Source organism: Pseudonaja textilis, chromosome 1 (assembly GCF_049901715.1).
Source record: "Pseudonaja textilis isolate UNSWEBS1 chromosome 1, rPseTex1.2, whole genome shotgun sequence".
In the NCBI taxonomy this organism is placed as follows: Eukaryota; Metazoa; Chordata; class Lepidosauria; order Squamata; family Elapidae; genus Pseudonaja; species Pseudonaja textilis.
In genome coordinates, this window is record NC_141990.1 from 100,790,163 (window position 1) to 100,815,657 (window position 25,495).

At 36.8% G+C, this 25,495-nt stretch overlaps 1 protein-coding gene across 2 annotated transcripts in view; it reads left to right on the forward strand.

Moving 5' to 3' along the window:
* The window catches only part of SEC63 (SEC63 protein translocation regulator), a 42,907-nt gene extending 20,217 nt beyond the window's left edge, over positions 1-22,690 (forward strand). For both annotated transcript variants that reach the window (XM_026726648.2, XM_087913452.1), the window contains exons 7-21: positions 795-845; positions 1,765-1,873; positions 3,110-3,204; positions 5,492-5,624; positions 6,621-6,713; positions 8,611-8,765; positions 10,190-10,337; positions 12,388-12,470; positions 14,071-14,130; positions 14,785-14,955; positions 15,675-15,830; positions 16,629-16,730; positions 18,371-18,469; positions 19,143-19,247; positions 22,285-22,690. In XM_026726648.2, coding sequence (XP_026582433.1) covers positions 795-845; positions 1,765-1,873; positions 3,110-3,204; positions 5,492-5,624; positions 6,621-6,713; positions 8,611-8,765; positions 10,190-10,337; positions 12,388-12,470; positions 14,071-14,130; positions 14,785-14,955; positions 15,675-15,830; positions 16,629-16,730; positions 18,371-18,469; positions 19,143-19,247; positions 22,285-22,428 — 1,704 coding nt within the window. In that variant the 3' untranslated portion in view covers positions 22,429-22,690. The remainder of the gene's footprint in view (positions 1-794; positions 846-1,764; positions 1,874-3,109; positions 3,205-5,491; positions 5,625-6,620; positions 6,714-8,610; positions 8,766-10,189; positions 10,338-12,387; positions 12,471-14,070; positions 14,131-14,784; positions 14,956-15,674; positions 15,831-16,628; positions 16,731-18,370; positions 18,470-19,142; positions 19,248-22,284) is intronic.
* Positions 22,691-25,495: the final 2,805 nt, after the last annotated feature.

Below are 25,495 nucleotides of genomic sequence, written 5' to 3' on the forward strand. Positions count from 1 at the left end.
CCCCCAACCTTCGGCCCCTGCCTCCCAGCAATCTGCCCCCTTGCAGCAAACAGCCTGGTCAGCTTCAGCACAGCCTGATTTAGCACAAGCAGCGGTTGGATTGGCTTCCCAGAATACCGCCAATCAGCTGTTCCAGGTGGCAGGGATTGCTTCTGCTGCCTGTTGCCACTGAATGGTGGCGATCGATGGCAGTGGCGATCCTTGCCTGCCTGCAACGGGCCAAAAATGGGGCGCATGGAGGCCAAAATCGGAGCTTGTGGAGGCTGAAAACGGGATGTGCAGAGGCCGAAAATGGGGCACGCAGAGGTGGTGATTGGTGGTAACGGCTGCAATAGGCAGCAGCATCCTCGCAGCTTGCAACAGCAGATCGGCGGTATTCCAGAAGGCTGAACCAACCACCAATCAGCTGCTTGTGCTAAATCAGGCTGTGCTGAAGCTGACCAGGCTGTTTGCTGCAAGGAGGCAAATCCCCCCCCCCCCATTTTCCTCCCCAAAAGCTGGGTGCGTCTCTGGAGTGTCTTATAGTACAAAAAATACAGTAGTTATGCTGAGTCTTGAAGGCTTTGTTTTATTGCTGGGAGGCTGTTCTGCAAGTTTCACATTTAGTTTCTCTTTATCAGATTGAAAATTTAGCGAGGAAAATATAGGAGTCTTTTAAAATATGACTTCATTACCTACTTCCTGAAAACTTTCAGTATTTTTTATACAAAAAGATGTCTCTGCCTATGTGAGCATTTCTGATTTTATTTCTGATTTTATTACATGTTTCTGATATTTCTTTTCATATTTCCTAGGTTTTGCTGGTTTATGGATTAGCATTTATGGTTATTCTTCCAGTGGTTGTAGTAAGTATTTTAAATCAAGAAAAAGTACATTTCAAAAAATACAAATTATGTACATAACAAATCTTGTTTTCACAAACTCAACCATCCCAACTTTATTATGATAATTTTCTAACCTGGCAACTTACATTTACACATCGGTGTGCCAAATCTGTGTAGTAAAATTTAAGTGTGTCCATGATTATTCAGACTCTGTAGTTTCCAGTTTTTTGAAGATTGTTCATATGCTATCTAAATTCTATTGCTGGCTAAAATAAAAGGACTAGAATTGGAATTCTGAGAGATTTTGAATTTCACGAGGAAATTTTATATTGCTGCACTGTATAGCTTATTCCAAAATACAGAAAAATGTGTTTTGAATACTTCTTTAACTTTATATTGACTGTTTCCTAGTATGATTTGCTTGCTTATTGTACCCGATGATTCTTGACAAATGTATCTTTTACGTACAGTGAGAGCATTTGCACCAAGACAAATTCCTTGTGTATCCATCACACTTGGCCAATAAAGAATTCTGTTCTGTTCTGTTCTGTTCTATTTAACATACAGGTGGTGAAGCATGAAAATAGCTGCTCAGTTCTCTGCTGGGCAGCATTGACTGAAAGTATACCTTTTAATGCAAAGAGTTTAAGCATTTTAAGTTTGTTGCATTTTCTTCTTTGCAGTCACTTTGTTTTCTGTTTTTCCTGCCCCTTGGCACTGTACTACATAATATAAAACTTTTATGCAACACAGATCCTTTGTATCTTTCAACTTTTGATATTGTAATATCAGCTGTCATATAAATTTCTAAAGTTTCTGTAATTCATTATTTTCATAGGATTATGCTCTTGAAATCACAGAGGTTCAAGACTTTAGAAAATAGTATATTTACTGCATTTATGCATCCTTAATGTCAATATTTTTGTTTTAAATGACTTAGGGTTCTTGGTGGTATCGATCAATTCGTTATAGTGGAGATCAGATTCTCATCCGTACAACACAAATTTATACCTACTTTGTGTATAAAACCAGAAATATGGATATGAAAAGTAAGCATTAAAAACAGTTAAATTCTAAAATATAAATTTGTGCTTCTTTTGTAGTTATTTAGAGGTAGACCTGCGTTCTGCAGAATGTTTAAACTTTATGCACTAAGTTTTCTAAGATATGCTATTTGATTTCTTGAGAAGAATGTGGGATTAAGTTACTGAATCTATGAATAGACTTAACATTTAAGGTGGAATTGGTTAAATTTTCTCTTATGAAATTTTCCTCATCCGAGGAAGATTCTTGTGTACATTCTGTAAAGCATATTGTGTTGTTATGGGAGAATCAATTATGAGAACCCTCTTTCTCCAGCACTTGTTACAAGTAGGATACAAAGACTTGAGGAGCCCTTCTTCCCCCCAACTCTAAAAGATCCAGAAATATTAGCTTTGTCATGGTGGCTCTAGTGATACCATAAAATCATCAGCCATGTTCTTGTGGTCTCCAGGCACAGCAGAAGGATGAAGTGCTTCTCACAAACTAAAAAAAAGTTGTCCACCCCTGCTTTATCATACTGAAAAGTCATGCTAGAATCTGAAGTTGTTCTTATTCAAGAACTGCTGTAGTACAATGCCATCTCACATATCTGGAACAAGGCCAGCACCTCTTGCCTCCTAACACCATTCTCTGGATGGAAATGTTCATTTAGTTTTTAGTAGCTGCATGATTAGATGGAAAGAATTCTGTATAGATGTTATTAGTATACAGGCTTTCAAATCTTCAGGTTTAAAAATGAAATATGAGGCACCAACTGAAGAAAGATGAACAGGGTAAATTATTCTCAAGTAAATGTAAAGAAGATACCTATTATAGGTATTCTAGTCTAGTGTACTCATACAACTGTATGTTATTGAAGAAGAATGGGATATTAATTTTGTCTGCAAAAACAACATATATTGATATGAAAAGAATGGTAACAGACAAAATTTTAGCTGGTACTCCTTTTAATTGTCATCCATGTTGTTTCATAAATCAATGTACTTAGCTACCATGGAGAAAGTCCTGTTGTAAGATTTTTGAATACCCGTTCATGAAAATAGTTGTCATTATGCTTAGTCCTTGCTTCTTTAGTGAAAGAGTAATCCTAAGGTACTTCAATTATGCTTAGTTATTTGGTGTTGATGAGTTTCTGAGGAGAAAGTGGTAAATAAAAATCTTTGTGGGACAAAGTTTGAGAAAGTCTTTGTATATATTCTAATACTTTTTACATACTTATATTACATTTGTTTTCTCTGCAGGACTTATAATGGTTTTGGCAGGGGCTTCTGAATTTGACCCTCAGTATAATAAAGATGCAACAAGCAGACCTGTAGACAATATTCAAATACCCCAGGTTTGTTATTAGTGAAGTTTTACCTTTGTGTGTTTGTATCAAATAGTCCTTGACTTGTGACCAGTCACTTAATGAACATTTGAAGTTATGATGGAACTCCCCCCAAAAGGTATTTACAACTTGATCCCAAAGTTCCAGGGGTTGCAATCCCCCCCCCCAGTCACATTATCATATTTTAGGTGCTCGGTACAAATCGGCAAAAATCTGCCATAGTGAACAATGGGTTCACTTAATTATTGCAAGTTCACTTAATGACAAATTCACCTAGCCATGGTGATTTGCTTAACAACCTCCACAAAATAAGGTAGAATCAAGCTGGTCTTGTGATGACTTTACAACCTTCATGACTTATTACCATAATGAGCAGGCTCCATTATGATAAATTGAGGGCTACCTGTGTCCTACAGTTGCATTATCATTTTTTTATTATAAAGTTTTATTTGGGTTTTCATTAACTTCCAATCGAATTCTGCTCGGTACATTCTTAAAATACACACTATATTCTTTAAAAAAAGGATTATAAATATATGTAATTAAAACCCTCATTCCTTTCCAATTCAGTTCTATCATTAATATTCATTAAAGTCTTAACATCTGTAACATTTCTTTTCAATTAAATATCATACTTCCTTGGAGACATATATAATCTTTCCATAATTAATTTTTCCCCTATTTCTCTTCACTTATGTTTTATAAATCATTAAATATTCATTTTATTACATTTATTTATTAACAAACATTCCACTAAATTACCATTTTGATCATACATTGTTTCATATTTTCTGAAGTTATTTCTATTTCTAATATAACAATACTATCTTATGTACCTTTGCAGAATCCCCTTTTCAATTCGATTTTCACCATTGTCTCTAAATAGGCCCTGTTTCTCTATATTTTGTTTCTGTCCTTTATAACTTCTTTTCCTCTCTTTCTTCCCTCTCTTCTTCTCCCTCCCCTTTTTACCCCCTTGTCTCTCTACTTCTGATTCTCTCTTCTGCATTTCCCTCTTCTGTTGCTTTTGAATGTTATACTTATTTTTCAAACTATTCTTTTTGGGGGTTGTTTTTCCAAATCTTAAACTGTTCATTCTCTTTCCCCACTTTCCTATTTCCTCCCCCCACAAAATTATTTGTTCATTAAAGATGACTTCTTCTTTGTCCCAGTCGTCTTGTTCTACAGGCGTTTCTTGTTGTTTCTCATAGTTCCAAATCTCCATTTCTAAGAACTGAAATACGAAGCCAAAAGAACCTCTCCCTTCTTGTGCATCTTCTTTGTACTTTTTAAGTTCCATTTTCAGTTCTTCTAAAAATGGAGTCATTTTAAACAGTTTTAAACAACCACCTGATTGTTTTAGTCATTCAAATGCAGTAACCAAAAATCCAGAAGTCACCAAGTAATCCAAATACTCTCAAGCTGTTTCTTCTTACTTCTTTTTTCACTTTCTCTTCCTGAGGTTTTACTATTTTGTTGCCATGTTTCAGTTAAAATGTATCTTTTAGAAGTCTTGTTGAGATTTTACTGTAAGTTCTTTTTAATTCCAGGCAGTCTCCTCCCTTCCAGATCCTGCCCTTGTATTCTTTTTCTCTCCTTTCCTGCTTTCAAAAGCTTTTAAATATCCAGAAATCTTTATTATCCCTTTGACATTTTATTTTCAGCTTAAATGCCTATTGATGTCAAAGTGGATTTTTTTTTCCAATTTCCTGCTTAAGTCTCTTAGCTGTCAGTATAGGGAAAGGAAAAGGAGAGAAAAAAACCCAAATCCTTTCCCTTTTCTCTCTCCTTCGCTGCTTGAAAATCATCTTTGGGAACAGTGTTATTTTTTTTTATAGGTTAAATTCCAGGGTACCTTATTTCTTGCTTTTGCTGTTTGACCCGGTCAGCCAAAACTTTTTCATCTTATCTTCCTCCTGCACATTCTTTTCCGGTCGAGTTCTTCTTTGGGGTGGCCATTTCTGACCACCGCTACAACCACCTTCGGGAAAGGGAGTAATGGCCAGCTGAGGAGGAGAGATTATATTTTAGGTGCTCGGTACAAATCGGCAAAAATCTGCCATAGTGATCAATGGGTTCACTTAATTATTGCAAGTTCAAGTAATGACAAATTCACCTAGCCATGGTGATTTGCTTAACAACCTCCACAAAATAAGGTAGAATCAGGCTGGTCTTGTGATGAATCACTTTACAACCTTCATCACTTGTTACCGTAATGAGCAGGCTGCATTATGATAAATTGAGGGCTACCTGTGTCCTACAGTTGGATTATCTTTTTTTTTTTTTCATTTTTCAGCTTATCAGAGAAATTGGCAGCATTAATTTGAAGAAAAATGAACCTCCGCTTACTTGTCCGTATAGCTTGAAAGCCAGAGTGCTCTTACTTTCTCATCTTGCCAGAATGAAAGTTCCTGAGACACTTGAACAAGGTATTTGCTTTTGGAAACCATAAGAGCATAGGCCTGGAACAAGGATTTGAAATTATCTAATTGAATTACAAGTTTCATGCTCGTTTTGTATAAGCTAGTGTTTGTTTTGATGGCAAAGAACTTGTTTGCTTTTTTAACTTCACAAAAGGGACTTGTGTCTTAAATTGTGCCTTTATCACATATTTTCAGTAATCAGATACAGAAATTTGAGTTTCATCAAAAACTTCACAGAAGTGACTGAAATCTGTATGTTTCTTAAACTAGGTTATACTTTGAACTAGTTATTTCTGCAAACCATTCCCCTCCTGTTGCTTCACACCTTCTGTATGAATTAGTGAGGTTCTTGCTTAGGGGAAGAGTCGTGGCAGCAAAAGAAATGTCTGTCTGTGCACGCCCAAGAATATAGAATTTATGCATATCTTGATTTACATTGAGATTGGATCGTTTGTGTATATAGATATTGGATGAAAATTACCTGTGTCCATCAACCACTGAAAAAAGTGCTGCTGGTAGAGAAATTCCCTCTTCCTGTGCAGTCTCTTGGATTCCTCCCCCAGATCTGCTCTACAGCAGTGGTTGTCAACATGTGGTTTACGGACCCTGGGGGTCTGGGGATGGGGGACGATGTCATGTCGGAGTCCGCAAAAACTTGAAGAAAATCTATGATTTAAATCTTAAGTCTTGGTGGTCCGTGGCCATAATCCGTGGTATTTAAAGGAGGTCTGGGGTGAAGAAAAGGTTGAGAAGCATTGCTCTAGAGGATTGAACAACAGATTTTAAGATAGTGTGGAGTTACTCTAGGTATGTGAAGGGGAAGGGAAGATGGGATGCCCTTTTGCACAAACAGAAGCTTGCTTGCAAGATGCCATTTGGAGCTTATTTAATACACACAACAGGACTTTTGGTAGCTATATAATAAGAAAGGAAAAACTGTAATCGTGTATAGCGTTCACTTTATGCACAAAATTGTTCAGGGTTTTTTTCCCTTTCTTGCAGATCAACAGTTTGTCTTAAAAAAGTGCCCTTCCTTGCTTCAAGAAATTGTAAATGTAATTTGCCAATTAATACTCATGGCACGTAGCCGGGAAGGTAAGTCCTAACATATATTTGTGAATACTACCTCTTTACTATTAAAATTCTCTTTCCTGTAACTTTTAACTGGGTAAAATGGTGTACTATGGAGCAAAATGTTTTGAATCAAGGTATATCAAGTGGTCTAATTTACAGAATATATTCAAAATCCAGGACTCATTACTCCTGTGGAACTGAAATTTGGCAAATTTTATAAAACATTGTATGCATAAAATTATAAAACATATTTATATTATAATATAATATAAAATCTCATAAAATGTTCCCTGTGCTAATGTTTGACTGCACTATACAGTTCAACATGGACTATTTTAAAGGCAGACACATTTCTGGATGTATCACAGGTTTACCATGGAAGACATTGTTGAAGGCTTTGAGAAAGGTGGTAAGGAAATAGCTCCGAAAGGATGATCCAAGGGCTCATGGCTTGTCTAGTAATATTTAAAATCCTATAACCTTTCTATGGAAACAACATGTAAGGGAGAAGTAACAGTGTACTGGTAGTTCTTAACTTACAACCATTCATTTAGTGACTATTCTAAGTTAGAACAAAGTTACCCTGAAAAAAAGTGGCTTATGATTGTTTTTCACACAACCTGTACAGCATCCCCATGGCCACGTGATCAAAATTCAGACTCTGGACTCCTGGCATATGTTCATTGATGGTTGCAGTGTCCCAGGATCATGTGATCCCCTTTTACGACCTTCTGACAAGCAAAGTCAATGGGGAAGCCAGATTCACTTAGCAACCATATCACTACCTTAACAGCTGCAGTGTTCCTTTAACAACTTGGCAAGAAAGATTGTAAAATGAGGCAAAATTCACTTAATTTCACTTCACATTTGCTTAACAGTGGAAATTTTAGGCTCAGTTGTGGTCACAAGTGGAGGACTATGTTTCTTTTAACTTTCTTAAATAGCTGAAATTAAATTACATTAAGGCATTCTTAAATTAGAGCAAGCGATCTGATAGTATTTTTAAAGCTATTCCTTCTTTGAGTCCGTTCTCCATTTTCACTGAAGTACCTAGTACTACAGTTCCGGGGTGAACGATAGGTAGTCCCCAGTGGATGACAAATTGTTCAGCGACCATTTGATGTTGCAATGATGTTGAAGGAGTGGTGGTTACGACTAGTCCTTGTAACTGATATTGCAATGATGCTGGTTAAGACTAGGTCTTGAAATTGACATTGCCAAGATGCTGAAGGATTGGGTGTTTACGACTAGTCCTTGAAATTCCAGCAGTCTTGGCACTCCTGCAGTCACTTGATCCTGATGTGGGTGCTTGGCAACTTGCTGGCGCATACGATGGTTGCAGATATGATCATGACGTGCGATTTTCCCTGCTGCCTTCCCGCAAGCAGAGTCAATGGGGAAGCTAGCAGGGAAGGTTGCAAGTTGCTTAGGTAAGCCTCCCCAAGCCATATCGGACACCCACACAACCTCACACACTCTCTCTGAACCTCGCCCTTGTGCTGCACCTCCAGGCCAATCACGCACCTTCCTCTGGGTCCCGCTGCACTCATGCCATCTTCCCCAGCCACTTTCACCCTCGTCCTGGTCACTTGCTACTCTCACGCACTTGGCAGCAGCCTCCCCACTTCTCCACTGACTTGTTTGTGAGTTGCCTGGGATTTTCAATTTTCTGCCAGCTTCCCCACTGATTTTGGTTGTTGGAAGTTGGCAGGAAGTTGCAAGAAGGTGATGGCTTAACGATGCACACTCCTTGCTTAACTACTAGCAGTGTGGTCACATGACATGGTTTATGACTGCATTGCTTAGTTGTGGAAATTTTGGTACCGATTACCATTGTAATTTGAGGATTACCTGTACTGTGTATTGCTAATAAATACTGACAATTGAGTATAAATATTTCCCTATGTTTCTCCCTCAGAAAGAGAATTTCGTGCTCCCTCATTGGCTTCTTTGGAAAACTGCATGAAACTTTCTCAGATGATTGTCCAGGGGCTTCAGCAATTTAAGTCTCCACTCCTTCAACTCCCACATATTGAAGAAGATAATCTCAGAAGGGTGTCTAATCATAAAAAGGTAGAAGACATTGACATAATCTGTAGCTTCTTAGAACTCATTTGATCTGACCACATTCTGGAAAATGTTTATGCTTTGAGACAGTTGATTGTTAGGTGTAATGGTTATGGAACTGGCCTGGAAACTAGGAGAGTATGAGTTCTAGTTCCACCTTAGGCATGAATGCCAGCTGGGTGACCTTGGGCCAGTCACACACTTTTAGCACAATCCATTTCACAAGCTTGTTACTGTCGGGACAATAGGAACATTATGTATATTTGCTTATATATATATAAAGTCTTATAAAATAAAAGGATAAAAATAAATATTTTTTTTAAAAAAATAAAAAAACGAATAAACACATTCATACAAAATTTTGTTTAAAAGGATTATATTTCAAAGTAATAAAATAAAAGTTTACAATAGCTGTTGATCCAAGTCCCCGAAAAGCAAACAGCTACAGGTAATTCTCAATTTAAAACCACAGTGGAGTCCAGAATTTTGGTTGCAAGTTGTTGTGGTTGTAAGTTGGGGCACTATCTGAGCAGACTTGATTTTTTGACTGTTCTTTTGACATTCATCACTGTGGTTGTTAAATCAATGGTTGTTTAGTGAAACAATTGGTTGTTAAATGAATCTAGCATATCCAATGGGGCAGTGTCACAAATTGTCATGCCACTGTGGGATGTTGCAACTGATCGTAAATGCAAGCCAGTTGCAAAGTGTCTGAAATGCAATTATTTAAAACTCTCTCTCTCCTCTCTCCTCTCTCTCTCTCTCTCTCTCTCTCTCCTCTTCTCTTCTCTCTCTGTGTGTGTGTGTGTGAGAGAGAGAGAGAGAGAGAGACAGACAGACAGACAACTAGCTTTTTTGTAGTTCATCCTTAAGCAATCTGTCATAAGTCTAGAACTACCTGTACTTGTTAAGCGTTTCAGAACTACTCATCACTCATTCTGATAAAACTATCACCAGCCATATGACATTAACCTGATTTTGAATGCTAGAATGCTCCTCACTGCTGCACAGCCTTTTATAGTGCAAATTTACTGTCAACTAATGATGCTTAGCTTTCTGTATTTTAGCAAATGACATTTCTGAGTAGATGGAAAGGTGGAATATAAAGTAGATTGAAGTTTGACAATTTTGGGCTAGTTGTTGATCTGACTAGGGGAGCGCGGATAGGAAAAAAGGAAGCATTATTCATTTCCCACCTTCCTGTCTCCTCTCTCTTTTGAGTTTGAGGATTATCCAGTTGATTTTTATGTTTAATTAATTAAACATTGCTCCATTTCCAGAGAATCTCATATAGAGACTCAACATATTTTGTAATATGTTTTTGTAATAATTAGAGTAAGAGCAAACTTGATGTTTGATATAGCTCATGTTCTTGATAATTTATGTCTAATACCTAGAAATGTATATTTTGTTTTGCTTAATGAAAACAGTACAAAATTAAATCTATCCAAGACTTGGTGAGTTTGAAAGCCTCAGATCGCCACAATTTACTACACTTTCTTGAAGATGAAAAATATGAAGAAGTTATGGCTGTCCTTGGCAGTTTTCCACATATCACCATGGATATAAAACCCCAGGGTAGGTGGTGTGTGCTGTTTTAGTGAGTTGATCAGGATTCCTATTAACAGAATAACGCTACATATTTAATAATAATAGTGAATGACATAATAGGAATTTTGAGGTCTCCTGCATTGGCTGCCTTAGATTTGAGGGTCAAATAAAGAGGACATAATAAGCTTCCATGTTGGTTAATATGTATAAATCTGAACAAGGGCTGTGAAAATGTTTCAAGGTTGGAATTTTCCCAAATTGCCCTACTTGCAAATGCGAAACCACTCTGGCCATGGAACAGGCTACTCCAAGCACTGCGGAAGAGTTTCAAGCTTGAAAAAGCTGTTCTCAGTATAAAGTGCTTCCTAGCCGAAGGCTTTCAAGCTTGAATCATTTAGAAGGATATTAAGACAACAGTTTTGTACTTGAAATGAGAACGTTGTGAAATTTCATATTCAAAATGGTTCAGAATGAAATATTCTGTACACCGCAACTGTGATGGAAGACCACAGCATCCTAAGTGTATCTCATATAAAGCGTGACTAATTTTGACACAGCCATATTCAATTAATGCTAGCTGGTGTGTAAACAAACTCTTGCCTGAGTTGCTTTCAGGAATAGACTGAATTAATACCAGCCTGATATAGATTATAAATTAGTCATACATAACATTGCATTTGTAGTAATTCACTGCTTGTACAGTGATTTAAGAAGAAACCTTAAACATTTTTCTGCGTCTTATTTTCTGTTCCTGGGTTTGTTTACTTTTCTGAGTTTTTAAACACTCATTGGGGGTTGGATATGTGCAGTATGTACAGGCATGCATACCTCTGCTTTGATAATGGATCTTTCTCATCTAATGGGAGGAAGCAAGGATTCATTGTTTCCCAGAAATAACGCATCAAATTTTATTTGATTATTTTTTTAGTGTACCCATTAAAATAGGTTTGGTTGATCTAAATGGGCAGCAGTCATTCAATTCATTTTTAAATCTTAAGTACACATGAAGCTGTAGATGTTGAGCAGTATCATTAGAGGATACAGTCCCTTTTACTTGTTAAAGAGTTCCTGTGAGGAAATTTGATAATTTTAAAAAGAAAGGTACATTTTGTTTGAATGTCTTTCTTTTTCCTTAATCCGTTAAACCTGTTTACCTTTGCTTAATTGAAGCTCTTACTATTACTTTTTAAAAATTTGTTTTTGAAGAAATGGTTTGATTTTCTAAAAAGTTAAATTAAGGAACTCAATATGAACTCTCCATGCTTGGTCTTTCCATTTATGTGATTTGATGGGTTATCGTTGCTTTATTTTACTATTCATTTGCAACCTAGACCATTATTCAGACCAGCCTTTCCCAACCTGTTTCCTGTTTCCCAGATAATGTTGGATTTTTTTTTATCTGATGCCACTTTATATGGCAGGTATAATCAATGCAGCAGACCTGCACATCTGGCAGTCATCAGACGATGCCGGGGGGGCTACAGTACTAAAAATACAGTTTTAGTTTCTTTCGTTATTATTATTTTTTATTATACACCAAGATAACTAAAGTCCCTTAGTTCTAAAATAGGAGTGCACATAACAATTTGAATTCAAAATGTTTGGAATTCGAAATACCCGGCTCAAGTATGAAACACCACATTTTGAATGCAAAACTGTTTTGAATGCAAAGCAACTATTTCAAGACTGAAAACAGAGATGGTTCAAATATGATATAGTCCAGATTTGGAACATTTTACACACCTTTATTCAAAAGTATGCATTTTAAACTTTTTTTAAAAGAGGATTCTGTGCAGAGTCTTTGAAGCAGAAATTGAATATATACAAATTTGTCTTTGAGCAGCTATCAAAAGCCTCTCTTCTTACAAAGTTTGGCATTCTTCCTTTGTCCTTCAATCTGCAGCTGCTTGTGATGTATCTTTAAGGTCCTTTGAGTTTTATCATTGAATGAGATGGTTGGATAAAATCCAGATGAGAGCTCAAGCTGCAAAAAATTAGCTTTTTTGAGTCATGCATTTAAAAGTTGAGTAAAACCTATTCACAAGAAAGCTATATAATTGGGGAACCTTTATTTCAGTTTTGGATGATGAAGACAGTAATAACATCACTGTAGGATCGCTAGTCACAGTTTTGGTCACCTTGACAAGACAGACAATGGCAGTAAGTATTTATATTGGTATGCACTGTTCTTGGGTTTATTTATGCTATATGCTGTCATATCCCTGAATGCATCAAGAAGCAAACTGCACAAGCTTGTGGAATTCCCTAAGACCTCAGTTCATGCCAAATTCCCACTTGTGGCTTTTTTATGTGGTATATGAAGGGAGGCTCAAAGCATGCCCCCTGCTTCAAATTAGACATACTTACTGATTACAGGATTGGTTCTAGATCCCAGTCTAATGACTCAGAAAACAGCTCAGTCTGATTTGTGCCAAATCCGAAGCTTTGTTTCCATGGACGAGAATTGGAAATATTAAATAATTATAAGAGACAAATATATTATGCCATATAGAGACAATTAGGGCCCCAAATATCATCTGTTTCTGTTAAAATGTAAAACAGCATCAATGATATTTGTGGGCCTAGTTGTCCCTTCCAGATAGAGTAATCCTGCAATCAAGTTTCCAGCAAATAGTTAGAGGAGTGCTTAATAATTTAGTCCTTAGCTGTTCTTAAAAGTTCCCCCTACCCCATTTGTCTTAAGTATTACTGGGTCAGTTTTTATGGAACCATGGACTATGCTTTGATAATCAATCTGTCATAGTTCACCAGGGCACAAATGCAGCTCTTGTCTTATCAAAGCTGATTTGGGATGGGGAGACATCATCGGTATCCATGAAAAAATTACAAGCACTTGTCTAAATAGACAATTCAATGTCAGATAAAGAAACTACTCGTAATTAAAGAGAGTTATACAGTCTTTACCCTCTCCCTTACAACTTACATCTCTAAAATATTTTTGCTTAGCATTAGAAGAAAAGATTTTACATTCACTTTTCACTTTGTGAGAGTGGATACTCTTAATGCCTTTTTGGAAATGCAGATAACTATGAGAAGGATATACAATATTGTACTTCTTGACTTTTGAAATAAAATAATCTTTCTGTCTTTATTTTTTTTTAGTAGCATAGTTTGCAGATGTGCATTTATCAGCTGGGAAATATTCACTCATTCATCTTCATATATGGTCAAAAAGTAGATCTCTGGGTAATCTACAGTAGATCTACCTATATGATATCCTTGCAGTTCCTTTACAACAGTGATAATGAAGACACCTTCTCCTTCATTTTAAATTAGTCAAAGAAAGAAAAAGAATAAATTTATTCAGCCCAGAGTCACCTTATGTGAGATGGGCAACATAAAAATTGAATATATAAATATGTAAAAACTGCAAATTATGCCTCAAAGGTGCTTGGGAGACAATTATGACCAGGATGACAGAATCTCCACAGACAACTGCAAATGTAGATGTGGCTTTTCAAACCAACTCTTAATCTAAGCCACCCTCTGTTTCTTAATTCTTCCATATACATATTTGCTTTCGAGAGTTATTTACAATTAAATTTAAAAAAATTTCAGAAGCCCAGTCTTTCCACCAATGACTAGACTGATTGAAATTTCCCTCTATTAATAATTAGATTCTTCATCTTGAGAAATGCGAACCAATGTTTCACTTTCTGTGCATTATTAATGTTTAATTGATCTGTTTTCCCATATTGATACAGAGAGGCTAAGGTAATTTATTTTTCCCTTTATTCAGGAAGTGTTTGAGAAGGCACAGTCAACCTGCTCAGCTGAAGAACAGCCTGCAGAGGATGGCGTAAGTTCAAAACATAGGTGTGGATGGTTGTGTTGTAATTCCTTAAAGTTTGTTTAGTAACCATCGAGGTTTCCTGTTTGAAATGAGTCCTGTTGTTAAATTGCAAGATTGTCAAATAACTTTTAATCCTTGGAAGGTAAAACCATTTGGAAGGTTAATTTAATCTTGATTTCGTTGCTTATAACATGCAGTCCCCAACCTTTTTGATACCAAGGACTGGTTTCGTGGAAAACCGTTTTTCTACTAACCAGGGTGGGGGTGGGGGAATGGTTTTGGTTTTGCTCACTGCCCTGCCACTCACCTCCAGCTGTGTGGCCCAGTTCCTAGCAGGCTATGGACTGCTACTAGTCAGTGGCCTGGGGACCCCGGGTTTATAACGTAAACATGTAAAGTATTTATTTTGCTGAGAAGATAGTTGTATGTTAAAAATACATGAAACAATGGAGTTGCACTTGTGATAACTGTGAGCCAGTTTCTGTAGAGCCAGCTGTTCCCTCTAGAGATGCCCATAGATATTAGTGGTACACTGATCAGTTGCTTTTCTCCACAAATGCCTTGATATTAAAATGCATTCATTTCTGTTCTGATACTTAAAGCACTTGGGTGGATCAAGGACTGAAGTGTAACCACTTTAAATCTTAACTACTTTTGCAGCAAGGAGACCTTAATAAATCGAAGAATAAAGGATGGCAGCAGAAGAACAAAGGAGCAAAGAAGACTTCCAAATCAAAGAAGAAAAAACTCGTGAAAAAAAAGCCAGCTCCTGCTCCTTTGCTACAAACAAAGCAACTGAAGCAAAAACAAGCTAATGGGGTTGCCGGGAACGTATGTGTCAATCAAAATGGATTGGGATTTTGGTTTTCAGGCGTGTTGAAATACTTGTTTCAGAAAAACCAGTGTTTGCTGTTTAATGAAAAAAGGAAAATAATACGAAGCAAAATTAAATGTGGATTGTAAGCTGAAAAATAATTTGATTTCTATGAGATCCAACACTTCTGTTTAGAAGTCATAGACCAAATTCCATATTTACTGTAGCCTATGGAATATAGTAGCTGAGCATTATGAAATCTTGATAAGTAATGAAGGGAAGAGGTTCTTTATGTGATTTTACAAAAGGTTGTAGCATATCCTTCTTCCTGTTTCAAGTGCACTATCATTTGGTAGCATGCCTTTATTTATTTTTCAAAAAACTAGAGAATCTCTTAAATTTCGCTATAGGAGATTATCCAAAGTAAGCTAAGGCTAGTAAACACTACATATTCATGAGTTGAAACAATCTAATAAAGTCAAAGAAACCTTTGACTCAAGTTCAATTCTCTGTGATTACGTAGACACACCTGTATTGTTGCCAAGAAGAGAACATAGAGGTAGTTTGACACTGGCTTCTTCTGGCTTGTTGCTGGTATCTGCATCCTAGGACAAATCAGGTGTGATCCTGCTTAGCTTTTACAAGATCAATCAACATTGGCTACAATTTGCCTCCTGTGATAAATGAGTGCTGTGAACATGTCTGAATGTAATAAAGTTACCCTTTTTAAATTTAGGAAATTGTCAAGGATGATGATTACGATGTTTCTGATAAAGGAAGCGAATCTGAAGAAGATGACACCAATCGGGAATCATTGAGTGAGAAAGATGATGGCAGTGACCGAGACTCTGACCGAGAACCAGATGAAAAGCAAAGCAAGGATGACGAAGCTGTAAGATTTCTTTTTATTACCTGTTGGAGAAATACCAGGATGGTCATTTGATGTAACCCAAAACCTTTTCTATGATAAGACATTTTGATCAGTTCATTCAGTGGGCTAAAGGGAGGGATACTATTTTGTAGTTAATAAAATTAGTTAAAACACAGAGTTGGATAGTCTTTGTAAAGTACATGAGCTTCCTGTTTCTATGTAACATGTCTACTTCTGTCCTAATACAGTAAACCAATCTAAATGTTTTTATTCATATAATGAAATTGGTAAAATGCATTTAAAATTGGTGGTTCTTTTCTTTTCAAAATTATTATTATTAAGATACAAATGCATTGCATTCCTATTTTAATTTTCATACCAGTGGTCGTATGCTACCGGTTTGGTCCAGTTCTGCCGAGCTGGTAGCGGTGATGAGCAGCGGAGACTGAACCAGTTCTCTCCACCGCTCTGCTGTTGGGCCCACCCGCCTGCCTGAGCTTCCATTCTCACCTTTATCCACTAAATTTGAAGCGCATCTACTTTGCGTGGCACAGAAGGTGCTGTGTGGCAGCTGCTGAAGCGACCGGGAGAGTGCAGGCTTGCAGGAGGCGAAATGGAATGCCTCTGCACCTGCACAAAGTGCGTGTTTGGTGCGCATGTGTGTGCATGCATGCAAAGTGCGCCCACCAAACCACGCCCACCAAACCGGTGGTAAAAGTTTTTGTATCCCACCACTGTTTCATATTCTTCTCAATCTGCAAACAAGTTATTTTCTTAAGGAAGACACAAATAAACAAAATACTTCTCTTTTTCTATTAGGAGTGGCAAGAATTACAACAGAGTATACAACGAAAAGAACGGGCACTCTTGGAAACCAAGTCAAAAATAACTCATCCTGTTTACACTCTCTACTTTCCTGAGGTCAGCAAAAAGATAGCTAAATAAGCTTGAGATGAGTGGAGATGAAGTGAATGCACAATTTCAGAATTCTGCTTGGGACTTAAACATTTAACTCCTCAGTAATACCTTCTAAAAAGCAAGATAGTTTTTGAGTCTTAACTAGCACAGTGCTTGGAATTGTGCAAAACTCTTATGTACAGCTAAACTCTTCTATGCATTTCCATATTCACTAGAATGTGGAAGAACATTATACTGAGAGCATACCCAGTATATTTTGTTCAGATTAAAGAAGAAGCTATAATCTGTCAAGTTTCCCATCATTTAATGTTTCTTTGTTATTTTTTTAGTATTCTATTTTGTGTTTTGGGCAGAATATTAAACTAGATTTTAACAATACACTCTAATTTGTGATCATGAGCTAATATTAATAATCTACGTAGTTCATCTCTCTTTGTTCCTCTGTTCTCGTAAGCATCTAAATACTGAAGGGAGGAGGAATTTGTTACAAAATGGGAACCTAAATATAGGGCTACTTTTGAAGAAATAATAGTTGCATAAGCTGCTTTAAATCAGACTATGATTCTGCTATTTTGGATGGTTCTTTTTTGAATCTTGTGGAATGCCTTTCCCTTCCTGTATAGCTGTAAAGTCACAGTGAATAGGCTGTGTGCAGTGGTTGGTAGACCATTCACATTGTGAGTTAATAAGGCTGTATTTCAATTTTTTTGTATCTTCCTTTTAGATTCAATATTTAGATAAAACAGATGAATTTTTATTTAATCGGTCATTAAAATAATGAAGATGGTTCTAAGGTTCAACTCGTCACATGTCCATATTATTTCCCTAGCATGACTCCATTTAGTGCCCTGAGAACATTGCCCACTTGATGGGTGCAGGTCCACTTTAACCCAACATACGCTTTGATGTTTAAGGTTTTACTTTCTGCAATACCTTCACCAAGAAAAGTTTTATTTTGTTGTAGTGCAATTTCTGCCGACATAGGGTCACAGGTCTGATACCTGGAACCATGTTATGGATTTTCTCGAAATTATGACTAATGGTTCCATTCAGCCTATTTCAATGACTATTGGAAGTTTACGTTGCCACGTTGAGTTTTGCTTCAGACAAAATAGAAACAACTACGACTCTATGAAAAAATATTACAGTACATTTTCATTTCTTAACACCGGTGCACATCTAGTTAGGTCTGTTAGGATGTCAAATACTGTGTTCTAATCCAGAGTGTGGTTCAAGCCTGACAATTATCTTCATTTCCATTCCAATTTTTCCCCAGAGGTATTCGGTATTCCACAATAACAGAATCTTGCACTAGAACGAGGTTTGAACTGGATAATCTCAAGGGCATATCTTAATGCTTACATGTTATGATTTTAACTTCTCCTCCTCCCCCCACCCCCCCCGGGCCAAAGAGTAATGTGCGCCTAAAAATATTCAAAAGAGAAATCTTTGATTCTTTGGCTAAAGTTTGCTTTGTATAAGATGGAGTAATTGTGGAGTAACACAATATAATTTGACTGTTTCTCTTGGAATAAGTCAATTTGCAGTTTCCATTCCGAAACCTCGGGTACAGTTTTTGTTGATGAAAATCAGATCAGGATTATGATAGCTGATATCTGGTCTTTTTCCCTTCTCCTTAATAGGAAAAACAGGAGTGGTGGTGGCTATATATAGCAGATAGGAAGGAACAAACACTAATATCAATGCCATATCACGTGTGTACACTAAAAGACCAAGAAGAGGTTAAGTATTTCATTTCTGGTTCTTAAAAACTGGAATGGGTTGGGGGTTTGGGGGGCTCTTTTTGGCTGATAAAAGTAGGCAATACGGAGCCGTGTGTTGTATGGTCTGTCATCCCCATTTCACTCCTAATCCTCCTCTGGATCTCAATTATTGTCTCAGCCTCTGCTTTTCCTAGACCCTACCTGACTCATAGCTCCTCATTCAGCTTAACCTGCCTAGCCAGTACTGACAGAGAAATTAAGAGAGTCATTCTAAGGAAGACCTTTTTCCTTCTGCAGGCTTTAGCTGCTGCATAAAAAAAGCCTAATTTAACGTTGTGTAATGTTGAAGTGTTTGATGAGGAACACTGAGAAATAAGGTATTTTATACTAACAGATCACCTGGAATCTGTTGTAATTGGAGAACAGCTGTACAGATGTAGCACATTTTATATTCAGCGCTGTCACTAATTTTTTTTCAAACTTTTTGTTTTTTTGGCCTTAAGATGATTTTTCCTCGGTTCTTGCTAATTTTCAGAAAGTGGATTTGTTAAGCCATAGTACGTAGCTCATTGAATATAATACATTCAGCCTTAGAAAAAATTGAAGCCTAGCACTTTCTAAATTTGTATGCTGTTTGTTTATTGAAGCCGTTTCATTGTTTTGTTTTTATAACTTGAGCTTGTGTTTCCAGGTAGAACTAAAATTTCCTGCACCGGGTAAACCTGGAAACTACCAATACACCGTTTATTTAAGATCGGATTCCTACATGGGCTTGGATCAGATTAAACCATTAAAGGTAGGTTTTCTCACACAGGTGGGTTTGGGGATTGGAGAGGATTCTACAAGTTTAGTCGAACTTGTGTTGCTACGTACTATACAACTGCATTGACGTGTACCTCTTGTACCTGCATCTTGTCCTGTACAGGTACTCCTCAATTTATGATTGGTTGCTTAATGACAGTTTGAAGTTACGATGAACCTTCCCAAAGCTACATATGAGCCAGTTTTCAAGTTCTGAGGCTCCCCTACCCTGTGATCACATATAGGTGAAACTCGAAAAATTAGAATATCGTGCAAAAGTTCATTTATTTCAGTAATGCAACTTAGAAGGTGAACCTAATATATGAGAAAGACTCATTACATGCAAAGCGAGATAGTTCAAGCCATGATTTGTCATAATTGAGATGATTATGGCTTACAGCTCATGAAAACCCCAAATCCACAATCTCAGAAAATTAGAATATTGTGAAAAGGTTCAATATTCTAGGCTCAAAGTGTCCCATTCTAATCAGTTAATTAAGCCATAACACCTGCAAAGGGTTCCTGAGCCTTTAAATGGTCTCTCAGTCTGGTTCAGTAGGAATCACAATCATGGGAAAGACTGCTGACCTGACAGTTGTGCAGAAAACCATCATTGACACCCTCCCTCCATAAGGAGCGAAAGCCTCAAAAAAGTAATTGCAAAATAAGTTGGATGTTCCCAAAGTGCTGTATCAAAGCACATTAATAGAAAGTTATGTGGAAGGGAAAAGTGTGGAAGAAAAAGGTGCACAAGCAGCAGGGATGACCGCAGCCTGGAGAGGATTGTCAGGAAAAGATCATTCAAAAGTGTTGGAGACTTTCATAAGGAGTGGACTGAGGCTGGAGTCAGTGCATCAAGAGCCACCACACACAGATGGATCCTGGACATGGTTTTCAAATGTCATAGTCGTCTTGTCAAGCTGCTCGTGAACAACAAACAACGTCAGAAGCGTCTTACCTGGGCTAAAGAAAAACAGAACTTGTCTGTTGCTCAGTGGTCCAAAGTCCTCTTTTCTGATGAGAGCAACTTTTGCATCTCATTTGGCAATCAAGGACCCAGAGTCTGGAGGAAGAATGGAGAGGCACACACTACAAGATGCTTGAAGTCCAGTGTGAAGTTTCCACAGTCTGTGTTGATTTGGGGAGCCATGTCTGCTGGTGTTGGTCCACTATGCTTCATTAAGTCCAGAGTCAACGCAGCTGTCACCAGGAGATTTTGGAGCACTTCATGCTTCCTTCCACAGACAAGCTTTATGGGGATGCTGACTTCATTTTCCAGCAGGATTTAGCACCTGCCTACACTGCCAAAAGCACCAAAACCTGGTTCAATGTGAGATTACTGTGCTTGATTGGCCAGCAAATTTGCCTGACCTGAACCCCATGGAGAATCTATGGGGCATTGCCAAGAGAAAGATGAGAGATATGAGACTGAATAATGCAGAAGAGCTGAAGGCCGCTATTGAAGCATCCTGGTCTTCCATAATACCTCAGCAGTGCCATAGGTTGATAGCTTCCATGCCACACCGCATTGAGGCAGTAATTGCTGCAGAAGGGACCCAAACTTAGTACTGAGTACATATGCATGCTTATACTTTTCAGAGGTCTGATATTGTTCTATGTACAATCATTGTTTTATTGATTGAATGTAATATTCTAATTTTCTGAGATTGTGGATTTGGGGTTTTCATGAGCTGTAAGCCATAATCATCTCAATTATGACAAATCACGGCTTGAACTATCTTGCTTTGCATGTAATGAGTCTATCTCGTATATTTATTTCACCTTTTGGGTTGCATTACTGAAATAAATGAACTTTTGCACAATATTCTAATTTTTTGAGTTTCACCTGTAATTGCATTTTGGGTGCTTGGCAACCAGCTGTTCTGGCTGTTTGCGCAGTCCTGCAGTCATAAGATTATTTACAGCATGGGGTTTGGCCAGAAACTGGTGTTTTAAAAAAGGTTATAAAATTGGTCATAGTCACATGGTAACCCGCTGGTATGGCTTATGACCATAATTCCATGTTGTAAGTAGAGGGCTATAATGCTGAGTTTATTTGAATATTTTGATTGGAAAAAAAAATTAAGCTTAAACTCTAAGAGCAGGGATTGAAAAATCTTAATTTGTGAGGCAGGAATCAGCAATATAATATCAGCAATTTAAGTCATCTGCAGTGTATGCACACACATAGCATGGGATTCCTGTTTGATAATAAAGGTGGCTGGAATAAAACAAAATACCTGTAATCCTCTACTTAAAACCATTAATTTAACAGCTGTTTAAAATCACAATGGCACTGAAAAAAAATGTTTATGACTGGTCCTCATGCTTCTGATCATTGTAGCATACCTATGGTCGTGATCAGAATTAGAGTGTGTATATATCAGCTGTGGTGCCCCAGGTCATGTGATCACTATTGGTGGCCTTTCCAAGGGGCTTCCAACAAGCAGAGTCAATGGGGGAAGCCAGATTCCCTTAACAACTGCATGATTCACTTAATGACTGCAATGATTCACTAAATATCCATGGCAAAAAAGGTCATAAAATGAGGCATGACTCACTCAGTAACCACTTAACATGGCTTAACAATGGAAATTCTAGTCGTATGTGGTAGTCATAAGTGGACGAATACCTGTAGCTAAATCTTTCAACACTTTTTGTCAGAAAGCAGCCATTTAAAACATTTTGGTACCTGTGACATTGAGCAACTCTGCTTTAGGAAATAAATATCCACATTAAATAATGTTCTTCTGAGGGACAAGAATTTTTTTCAGGATATTTTGATCCATAAATGTACAAGTTATGCCTGATTAAAATAATTGATTAATACGGAATCTTGCAGAGAATGGAGGACAATTTGCTTAACTACTTATACATGCAAAATATTTTGCAGTTTACTCCAGAGTGCTCTTGAATTAATCTGTAATATTATGTAGAGAAGCCTTAATAACTTCCCCCAAAGGATAACACTTACATTCTATTTTTCCCCTTCCTGGATCCCTCCTTTCTCCAATCACTTGAACTCTCTGCAGCTGGAAGTTCATGAAGCAAAACCTGTGCCAGAAAACCATCCACAGTGGGATACAGCAATAGAGGGAGATGAAGACCAGGAAGACAGCGAAGGTTTCGAAGATAGTTTTGAGGAAGAAGAAGAGGAGGAGGAAGAAGATGACTAAATAGTATGACAAATGAACTGTGTGATACGGGATATCTCTACAAACATGACCTGGGAAAATGTAAAAACAGTGCAGATGAACTGAAGATTTTTTTCAAGTTTCGTTTTACCAGTTATGAGTACTTCATGTAATTTCCCAGTGGAGGTCTGTCAGTCGGTTGGGTATATAACCTGGGAGATGCTTAAGGCTCTTCACAGCCTCTAAGTATAGGATGCATTTATTCCAACTGAAAATAAAAGCCTTTTATTCTAAATGTCCAAAAGTGTGGGCTACATTGCTTGATCAACTTTTGGTCCAGTATAGTAACAGATGCTATTATTAAATGGAAGCAATCATTAAACCAACATTTCGTATTAAGCAATTTGTTTTACAAGTTCTGTTGAAATTAACATCCACCTGAGTTTCTACGTTGGGAAAATCTGCAAGATCTTTTTCAGTGATGTTAAGAACATTGAGCTAAGATTGCTTACAGTTTTCAGTCTATTTTGTATGCTTTGGACTTGGTATCTTACCCTGAGGGAGGGGGTGCATTCCATATTGTCACACACACAGGCTTATCTTTTGAGACTTAAATCTACCTTTAGTGGAGGGGAGTTCTTGCCCCTAATTCTCATGCAGGTTATAAATCTATATTTCTCAACGGCTAAAAATATGTCTAAGCACCTACTATCTAGTAAATCATACAGTATTTCTTTTGATAAACCTGTATGTATATTAAGAGTTTGGGGACCATATGTTATATCAAGCATTGGCAATATCCTTTTCTAAATATAAAGATATCAAATCTACAAGTCTTGGCCTTCAGTCTACTTTATTTTGTCAGAAGCCTTTTAATTCAGACACATTGACACACTAAGATATGTTTTTTGTATTTATTCAGAACTATTCAAAATAAACTCGACTAAATTTGATAAAAGTATACATTGTAATAGTTCATTTTTCCTCTATACTGAGGATATTCATGTGGACTATATTCCCAACAGAGCTGGTTTTGATTAAATATAGATCGCACATTTTCTGTGAAGGAGAAGCAAAATCTTACAATAAATTCTACTGTTTCTTCCCATGTAATAAATACAATCATTGATGTGGTTAGAAACTGTAGAAATACATTCAGATGTCAATCATGTAGAAAGATTTTTTTATAATTAAATGTTAAAGAACTATACAACTAAAATGCTGTAAAGCCCTTGACCAAAAAAATGGTCATGCAGGAAGATTTTCATAGAACAGAAACTACCCACAAGCCAAATGAGCTGCTCCTTTATTTGTGACCCTGTTTATGAAATAAACTTACTTTCAATGCAAACTTCCATGGATATTTCTCTTTGTAATTGCAGTAGTTGCAAATAAAATTTAAAAACATCCTGCATGTGAAAATGTTTTTTAAGAAAAGCAACTGTTGGCATGGTAAGTTTGGGGTTTAAAACCTAGATTGTAATATAATATCTGACATCCACAACATTATAATTACCTAACAGTCAAGTATTATGCAGAAAGATTTGTCACAAAGAGGCAATGTTTTGCTTTTTCGGCACACCATAGTCACAATATCAAACTATAATATGAAAGTAATTTTCTTTTGAAAACTGTGCTGCCAACCAAATGTTTTCCAATATAGTTTGAGCAGTAAATTATTTATTGTATTTAAAGCCTAGAATATCCCAAAAGATGAATTTCCCTCAAGTCAAATTTGATTTCTGATATCTACAAAGATACACTTGCGCTGTTTTCTGGGAAGCGGTAGGGAAATGATTTGCTATGGTTATCAAGTTTTTCTTTCCATTCCACTCTACAGCCCTGTCTATTTTTCTAGCCGTCTCACAATTATCTATTAGCCATGTTCGACAAACACTACATATGTTTTTAAGATAAGCCATAGGTGCTGGACTAATCCAAGTCGTCATTAAGCAACACTAGCTTGTTGCTAAGAAATTTGGAGGGGGGAGAACCTCGGGTTATATATTTATATGGAAATATTATTTTTGTTCCTATGATGTAGTGAATCATAAACCTGGGTATCTTTCTTAACTTTAGGCAAGAGATGATTTGTATCTCGCATGTAACAGGAACAACTTGAATTTTCAGCTTTTGCCACATTAATGAGTTCTGACTTATTGATCTTTATTTTTTTCCTTTAAAGTATCAAGAAGGATACGATAAATAGTGAGCTGGAACTCTCTTACTGAGCATTCATCAGATTCTTCCAAGCAGCAGTTTCAGTTAAAGGCAAAGATTCTTTTAAGTAGCATATTTTCTCAATAAATAATAAAAAAGGATATATTCATGTTTGACATTAAGAGCTAGAAAAAGTTTTTTGTAAAGTGAAACCGCAAAACTCTTTGATCTGTTATTTTCCTTCATCTGGCATAAAAAGGAAAAGGAAATTCTGGAAAATATTATTTGGTAGGACTATAGCAGCCACATTATACGTCTTTTGGGTGGAGCCCTTGGCAGATTAAAGTCTATAAAAAAGGCACAAGAGGGATTCTGCGCAGCATGTCCTTAATATGAAGCATTTCTCTTTATGTGCCTTTACTAAAGTTAAAATAAAGCACTTTTCCCCGGTATATCATTTCCCTAAATATTAGAGAATTTTTTAAAAATGGTAACATTTACTGCATCACACACAACCTTATACATTGTCCCTCTAAAAAAGCTATGTAGGCTACAAGTGTAGTAAAGGAGAACCAGAAGGGTCAAGGACCATAATAAATCCAGGAAACCTCAGAACATTTAGAATAGTTGTAAAACATGCTGTAACTGTACTCACTCATCTCCTTCCTATTCTATTCTATTCTATTCTATTCTATTCTATTCTATTCTATTCTATTCTATTCTATTCTATTCTATTCTATTCTATTCTATTCTATTCCATTCTATTCCATTCCATTCTATTCCATTTCATTCCATTCCATTCCATTCTATTTGGTTGGTGACCATGGAACTCATACTGTATCTTGGAGACTCAATGGACCTTTTCCATAATCTGATCTAACAGGGTTCTTAGTATTTTTTCATGTCAGGCTTTTGTTTCAGCTACTTTATTTCAAGATCCTTCACCATA